At 55.7% G+C, this 8,575-nt stretch overlaps 1 protein-coding gene across 1 annotated transcript in view; it reads right to left on the minus strand.

Moving 5' to 3' along the window:
* Window positions 1-8,243, minus strand: part of HS1BP3 (HCLS1 binding protein 3) — a 34,083-nt gene extending 25,840 nt beyond the window's left edge. The window contains exons 1-2 of the mRNA XM_003908323.4: window positions 8,139-8,243; window positions 2,520-2,685 (exon numbers count right to left, since the gene is read on the minus strand). Coding sequence (XP_003908372.2) covers window positions 2,520-2,685; window positions 8,139-8,170 — 198 coding nt within the window. The 5' untranslated portion in view covers window positions 8,171-8,243. The remainder of the gene's footprint in view (window positions 1-2,519; window positions 2,686-8,138) is intronic.
* Window positions 8,244-8,575: the final 332 nt, after the last annotated feature.

Below are 8,575 nucleotides of genomic sequence, written 5' to 3' on the forward strand. Positions count from 1 at the left end.
GGCCCTGAGCAGAGGAACCTCAAGGTTGAGAACTCATATTGATCTGGTGCCCCCGTGTGCCAGGCACTGCTGAGGATGGGGCAGACAGCCCTGTAACTTTAGTAAGCTTGTGGGTGTCTGCACTGCTAGCACACCCAAGAGCCTGCACAACCTCCACTGCAGTGCCCCTCCTGGGGCCACTTTTACTCCATAGTCAGCAAATCAGTACATGTTTATATTAAAACACATATGCCCTTTTAAGTAGATACAAAATGCTCATTAATTCTTTGAGTTAAATCATGAAACATCAAAGAGACTTCAGGCTTGGGGTATGTCACTTTGGGCTCCATCCTGAGATCCCATGGGGAATAAAGGAGTTCTTTGCCCTTGCAGGCACTTTCAAATGTTTGACAAGCCCCTGCACCCACACACACCACAGGGAGTGGGCATCACTGACTAGGAAAAAGTGGCACTAGTGTGATGCATGGAGGTGTTAAAACATCCTCACGTACACCTCACATGTAAGGCCAGCCCTCTGCACAGAACCACGTGGGCTGGGTTGAAGCCCAAGGTTCCCAGAATGCTCCCTCCTTCGTGCCCGGCAACATCAAGCTCAAATACTCTCCTCTTCTGCTCCTGTCCCTGAAAATGTGGGTGGATTGAGCCCCATCCTGGGTCAAGTCAAACTACCAGGAGCTGCAAAGCGCCCTGCAAAGCAGAGCCACTCTCAGAGCAATGCAGGTCCAGAATCACCCCGACATCACACGTTGCTTCTCACCAAGAGTCGGCCACAGAAGCAATCAAATGAAAAACAGCATTGCTATTCTAGACGCTTCCCATGACATTGTTGAATGTCCCTTAAAATCGTGTGGCTGGGCGTGGGGGTTCATGCCTGTAATCCCAGCACTTTGGGAGGCTGAGGCAGGAGGATTGCTTGAGCCCAGTTTGAGGAGTTTGAGACCAGCCTGGACAACATAACAAGACACTATGTCTACCAAAAATAAAAATAAAAAACAAAAAGCTGGGCATGGTGGCGTGTGCCTGTAGTCCTAGATACTTAGGAGGCTGAGGCAGGAGGACTGCTTGAGCTCAAGAGTTCCAGGCTGCAGTGAGCTATGATCACACCACTGCACTCCAGTCTGGGGAACAGAGTGAGATCCTATCTCTTAAAAAAAACATTTGTGCTGTAAATTTCTCTTAAAATTTAGTGTCTCTTTCAACAGGTCACCAGAAAGATGCAACTTGTTTCCCTTTTTATCTTGGCTGCTAGGAGACTCCACGCTAGCCCCATGTCACTCCCCGCTGTACTGCGGGGTCTAGTTCATTTCACCTTTGTCCTAATAATCCTGTACCTGTGTCTCTTGGTCTCCAGCTGTAGGTCCTTTTCACAAGAGGCCAAATGGTAAATAATAAGTGAATGAGTGTGTGATCTCAACCCTCTTGAAATTCTCTCCTCCCTTAGCTCCTGTGACTCCGTAGACATCCAGTTCTCTCCTTTCTGCCTCAGCTACAGACTCCTCTTTCTCCCCAAGAGTCTTAAACCCCTGGCATCCTCAGGATTTCCTTCTCAGCCCTTCTCTCTGCTTTCCATATCTGTTCTCTGAACAACTTCATCCACTCCCAGATTTTTAGTATCACCTGCAAGTTGATGACACCCTAGCCTGCATCTCAGGCCTGAGCCTGTACTGAGCTCCAGCCTCACGTATCCATTCACAGGGCGGACACTTCACACTCCACATGCCCCCTGGATCTGCTCCTCTATCATATTCTTTATTTCAGTTGGTGGAAACAGTCAGCAAATGTGGTGCATGTTACCCCGTAAACATTTCCAACGCTCCCTGTCCCTTCCATACCAAGTGCAATGGCCTGCTCCAAGCCCTTGCTTTGGGAATGACCATATTGGCCATGTATCTGGGGTTGCTGACACCTGTTTTGTTCCTTCCAATCCAACGCCATGCTCACAGCAGATTGGCTGGTTAAAGGCAAAAGGGCCCATGTCACTCTCCTGCTTAAAACTCTCCTTGGCTGAAGGTTAAGTCCAGGCTCCCGCACACTCTCCACAATCTGGATCCTGCCTGTCACTCACCTTCATCTTCCCCACTTCCTCCCAGGACCACACTCAACTGCGCAGAGTTCCCCACTCAACATCCTGCTTCCAGCCTCCGTGCCTTTGCTTAGGCTGCATCATCTGCCAGGACACCCTTCTCGCCTCTTCTGCGGAGCCTCACCTGCTCCTCAAAACACAGCTCAACCACCACCTCTTCCAAGAAGTTTCCCCAGGGTGAGTTAGGTGCCCCTTCTCTATACCCCCAGAGCCCCCCATGTGCTCCTGTCCAGAGGTCTGCCTCTCCATGGACTGAGGGCGTCTGATTCACTCTGTGTCCCTTCTGTCTAGCATGGTCTGGTACTCCAGGCCCTGAGCAAGCAACAGACAGAGAAGCACCTGCTCCGGATGCTACTTGAATCCTGGTGGACAGGTGTGTCTGCCCGCCTGGACCCCGGGCACCCTCGAAACATCCTGGCCAGAGCCTCCGGCTCACCAAGAACTGGACGACATCCTCGGGCCTGTGCTTGGCCGACTTGAACGCAGCCAGGCGGGTCACCACCAGGATCTGGTACTCCACGTGTCCAGACATCATCTTGCCCCGCACCTCCTGGTGCTGGGGCACAGTCAGGTCGAGGCCAGTGTGGGCATTCTGAAGTCGCCTGCCAGAGGAAAAGAAGGCAGGTGGGGTTCAGGGTCAAGGCAGCAGGCTTCCCGAGCAAAGTGTGGGTAGGGCCTCCGGGTGCCTGACAGGCCTGGGTGCCAGGCGACTGCTGGCTGTCCTCGGTGGTCACTGCTCCAGGCCACTCATCCCGCCACACCAGCCCCTCATAAGACTGGCTTCCCAGGCCTCGGGCCTGGTCCTGCCTTTGGGTTGCTCAGGGACAAAGCAGGAAACGGGAAAGGATGGGGCTTGTTGAAAGGGATCGACACAAACTCTGGGCAGACTGGGTGGGAGCAGCGTCCCAGTGCCTGTACTCAGACCAAGGAACATGCCTGGGGTTGCAGAGACAACAAGGGACTGAAATCCCAGCTGGAGACAGGCACCTCTCTTTGGCTAATGGGCAGGAGGGCTGCTATAGGCCCCCTGGGGCAGGGGACAGGGGATGGGCACTGGAGGCAGGGCCCTTGTGACCCCCCGTGGCCCAGAGAGGCACTGACAGGCCTGTCCCTCATGTGGGCAGTGGATGCTGCCCCTCGAGGTGTAGAGAGGATGCATCGGCAAAACATCACCACTCTTGGAGACTTGTAAAATGCAATTCGAATATACTGAATTGTATGACGAGCAAAGAAATGATGAGATGTTTTCCTTGAAGTGGAAAAAGTTATTAAATACATCCCTCATCCTACGTAAGGTGAGACACAGACCTGTGCAGACTAACGTCCCTCACACAAATGCCTCTGGCAGGACATGCCAGGCACCCTCTGAGCAGCTCTGACCATCAAGGTGAGACCTCCTGTGTGCCGGGCAGGACCCTGAAAACACAGGAGGGGCTTCTGGAGCTTAACCTGTGTCTGGGGCAAGGCCCCTCCCTCTCTGGAATTATACCCCAATCCATCAAATCCCCCCGGCCTGAGCACTCCTCCCACACAGACCCCTCACATCCCACGTTAGGCCACGTGGTCACCAGCACGACGCTGCCATCACCAACTGATGAAGCCTACAGTGATGCGCCTCCTATGCCGTGTGTGCCACCCAGTGACTGTGTGCTGTACACACAAGGAATATCCTTCCGCAGTGTAGGGCACCCCAGGAAACCTGCCTTCAGGTGGTGAAAAGTGGGCGAGGTCCGAATGGGCACTGGGAGGTGCACATGTACAGCCAGCCCTCTGCCAATGGCACTGAGTTCACGTGGTGTGCACTCGCGGCCTGGTGTCGCCCACGGTGTCACTGTCACCAGTGTGGAGGAGGAAGGTGAGGCTGGATGCTGAGGGGAGATGCGCTGGGCTCTAGGAATGTACCTTTGTGAAGTCACTTCCGCTTCCTGCAGCCCTGCGAAGGAGCTCTGCTACTCAGACCCACTTAAAACACAGGGAAACAGACCCTAACGGGAAAGAGGCTGCCCAGGTCTCACCCGGCATGAGGTGGAGCTGCGTTCAATCCCAGACAGCTGCTCCAGAGCCCAGGTGGCCTCTCATGGGGCAGGCATGAAAAATAAGCCAGGCATCATTTCTTTAGGATCATGATGAAAACGAGGTACACGGGGGTGAAAGTGACAAGAAGGGCGGTGCCTGAGCTGGGGGGAGGTCCTCTCAGGGGTAGGAAGGGGATGGAGCAGATCCAGATGGGCATCTCCCACCATCCAGCTCCCTCACAGCACCCCACATCCAATGGTTCTCTGACCACGCCAGAACCCACAATCCATAACCCCACCCCTTTTCCAGGGTCCCATTCCATTGCTGGAATCCCTCTGCCTCAGGCCCAGCTCCCCTGACTTCTTACCCAGGGCTGAGCTGGCCTGGTCAAAGCCCGCTTCTCCAGTTCTCTGCTTCCTTCACCCTGTGCCCAGGTGGCTCAACGTGACTGGGCACAGACATAGTGCAAACATGCAGCCTGTTCCCATTGAAATTCACGGCTGCAGACTTGAAGGCACAGCACCGCACCAGGCTTGACAACCCTACCTCGCCCTAGATGTGGGGTTCTCAAGGTGTGGTCCCTGGATCAGGATCAACATCGCCTGGGAACTTGTAAGAAAGGCATGTTTGGGCCTAGGGTGGCCAGCAATCTTGTTTTCTCAGTAAGCCCTCCAGCGACTCTGATGCATCTGGGCCTACTCCGTCACCCTCCCACTTCCCTGAACCCACAGGAAAACTTTTTCTCTGCAGGGCCAGGTAGCAAATATTTCAGGCTATGCAGGGTATCTGGTCTCCGCTGCAGCTGCTACGGAGAGTACATAAACAAATGGGGGTGTGGTGGGCAGGATGTACCCTACACCAAGCTTCTCCAACTGTAATGTGTGTGCAACCCCCTGAGGATCCTGTTAATATGCAGATTCTGGTTCTGCAGGCCCGGGGTGGGCCTGAGAGTCATCATCTCTAGTAAATTCCCAAGTGATGTGGACACTGTTGTGTGCTGCTCCAGAGACCATCAGAGAACATCCTGGGCTTCACTGTCACATGTGCCCATCAGCCTGCAGCTGCTCCCTGATAGCTGCCCTCTCCTGGGACTGTAGACAAACTGGCTGGCTGCTCCTAAGGCCAATTTTCTATAAGGGCAGCGGCTCCGAGCCCTTCCCACCTACTCAAGGACATAGCTGCTGCAGCTCACCCCTCTTTTCCGAACCATCGATTTTCCTTCCTTAGTGGCCCACTCGTTAGCATGCAACCACGCTCTGACCGCTCATGTAACAAAAGCTGTGCTTTGACCTGACATTCCCCTTGCTCCGTTTCCCTCCTGCCCTTTCCAGCAGAACTTCTCAACAGAGAGCCCCATATTCATGGGTTCCTCTCCTCCTGTTTGATTTTGAACCTGTTCCAGCCAGACTTTGGTCCTCATCATGCAACAAACTGCCCACGTCCAGGTCACCTGTGACCTCCGTGTTGTTAAATCCAAAGGTGAGTCCTCATTTCTCCTCTGGTCTCACTTGTCAGCAGCAGCGGGCACAGTCAGCCGCTCCCTCCTTCAAGCTCTGCCTTCACTGGCGGCTGGAGCGCCCCTTCCCTCTTGCTTCTTCTCTGCCCACCCTGGCCACTGTTGCTCAAACAGGAGGAGAGGAACTGCCTTGGATGGTTTCCCTTGATGGCATCCAGAGCACCCTCCTTAGATCTTCCTCTCACTGTACCCCTCCCCAGGTGATCTCATCCAGGCTCCAGGCTTTAAATACCGTTTCCGAGCCAATGGCTCCCCAACTCCCATCTTTAGCCCACTCTCCCCTCACGGCCAGCCCCCTTCCAGCTACCTGCCTGACATTCCCACTGGGCTGTCAACGAGCTTCTCAAACTCACCTGTCTACACCAATGCTGCTCCCACCTCTCCCCAAGCCTGCTAAATGGCAGCCTCTTTCTTTCAGCATCTTAGGCTGAGAGACTTGCTTTGAGTCTTGACTTCTCTTTCTTGTTCTCATATCCAAGCAACAGCAAACCTGAAAGCTCAATCTTCAAAATATATCTACAACCCAAACATTTCTCACCCTCATGGCCACCATCACCCTGGGCCAAGCTACCACTGGCTCTATGTGGAATCCTACAAGCAATCCTGCTCAGCATAGCGGTCAAAGGATCTCTATAAACCATAAGTTGGGTCCTATTGCACTTGAAATAAAACCCGATGGCCCCTCCACAGCCTTCAAGCCCTTTCCTGATGATCCCTCACTCCCAAGCTTGCCTCTTCACCCCATCACCTAACACTCTCCCTGGGCTCACTCCACTCCAGCCATACCAGCCTCGGGATCCTGCTGTCCTGTCCTCCGAGTACACACTTTTCCAAGATTTCTTTTTCATGGCTGTCTCCCTCAGGGAGCTTGTCAGGCATCTGCCCAGGGGCCACTCCATCAGAAAGATGCCCCTTGACCACACCGTAGAAAATAGCATGCGTGCCTCCTACCACTCTGTTGCCCCCACTGTTTTGTTTTCCTTCATAACATGTATCATCCCTGACATGTAGATTTGCCTACTGTGCCTGTGCCCCCATTAAAGCTCTCTGAGAGGGACTTGTTTGTCTCCTAGAACTTGGGCCAGTACCCGGTACAGAGGAGGCTCTCAATAAACACCTGCTGGTTGAATTCAAGCTTGAGTGCATGTGGCAATGACAGGTGGGAGGAGGCTGCACTGGAAAGAGGAGCTGGGGTGTGACTGGGAAGGGCCGGCCTTGCTGCTGGGCTAAGGCGTTTGAACTCACCCTGCAGGCAAGATCCTTGGGTGTGCTGGTGCCCTCAGCAAGAAATGAGCACGACTCATGTGGCCTTACCACCGCCAGCGCCCCCACGCCTGTTAACAAGATATGTCCAGGCTGTGCAGCTGGGCAGGGAGGGAAGCCACCCACCCCTTCCCAGCACCCAACACCAAAGTCACATCCCATCCATCTGCATGTGGCCGACGGGCATATACTACTGACGTTGCCCATGCCTGCCAATCTCAAACCTCCAATTCACAAAAAAGGAAACTGAGGCTTGGTGAGAGGAGGTGACGTAAGCGGCAGTAGGGCAACCTCTTCTGCCCATGAAGATACATCTGTAACCACACTTGATCATGCAAGACCAGGCAGGCTCCGACACCAGGGTTTACAAAAGGAATCATACCTTTCTAGACCTTAAGTCGCAGGGAATTCCCGATTGCAACTGGAAGATCAACAGTTGGCTGGGTAACATGTTCATTTATGTCATAAATTGGCATCTTAGCCTAAGACTTTGTGTAGGGAGAGCAAGGGTGAAGTGTATGAAAATATTTGAAGTAAGTCACTTTACAGCGTTTTAAAGGCGGAAAGAAGTAAAAGCCTTGTCAGGATCCATCCTAGGCTGAGTCCTCTAGGCCTTGATCAGGAGCGATCCACTCTGCATCCTCCACCTGGACCCCTCCGAGGCCTTTTCTGTAACTTGCGCTTTCCTGAGCTGCCTCGCAAGCAGCGACCACCTCTCCCTGGTCTCTCATCAAAGTCATCCTCCCAGAAACCGGGTTCCTGCCCTGTACTGTGTTCCCATGGCAACCTGAGCTTACTACCTGCTGCTGGCATCACCCCCTCTCCACCGCAGCCCCCTGCCGGGCGAGCCTGTCTGATTCACCCCGGTCCCCTGTGCCCAGCACGGGGCCTGGGACGCAGGGAGCGCTGAAAGGATGGAGAAGTAGGTTTTCGGGCCCAAAAGAGAAGAACCCAAGCCGATAGGAAAGAAGAGCAGAGTCCCCACTGCGCCCGCCTGCACTGAGCCAGTCAGTCCCAGGCCTCCCGCAGTCTTTGGCGAGTTCTCTACCCTCTAGAGGGCCTCAGTTTCCTCATCCGTAAATCGGGGGCGCCACCTCTCCTGCAGGACGGTGCAGGGGCCCAGCCGGGATAAGCCACCGAGGGCGCTGGGGAGACCTGCTCCGGGTCCCGGGCCTGGGAGGCGGCCGCCTCCCCCTGCCTCTCCGCCCGGGCGCCCCGGACTGCGAGCTGCGCGGCGTGGGGCACGGGGGTCTGGCTCACCTGGAGGTGACGAGCACCGCCGGGGAATGCATGACGGCCGCGGGGGCTCAGGGCGGGGCGCGCAGTCACGGGACACGGCGGTGCCCGCGTCACCGCGTCCCCGCCCCGCCTCCCGCCGCCCTGGCCCTCCCCCTGGCGGCCGCGGCCGCGCAGTTCGCGCCTGTGTGAAGGCAGGGCGGGGCGGGCAGGAGCCTGGCAGGCAGGAGCGGCAGGGGCGGGGAGCGCGGCGGGGCGAGGCAGCGGAGGCGGGCGCGGCAGGGCCAGCCAGAGACGCGGCAGGCAGGAGCGCGGCAGGGGCGGGAGCGCGGCGGGGCGGGACGCGGCGAGAACAGGACCGCAGGCGGGTCTACACTGTCGTGGTCGGTCTGCGCAGTTCGGAGCTTCCGGAGTTCCCGGGCTGAGCCGCGCCCGCCGCAACCACCTAGAAGAAGCCCAGC

The sequence above is a fragment of the Papio anubis genome, chromosome 14 (genome assembly GCF_008728515.1).
Source record: "Papio anubis isolate 15944 chromosome 14, Panubis1.0, whole genome shotgun sequence".
In the NCBI taxonomy this organism is placed as follows: domain Eukaryota; kingdom Metazoa; phylum Chordata; class Mammalia; order Primates; family Cercopithecidae; genus Papio; species Papio anubis.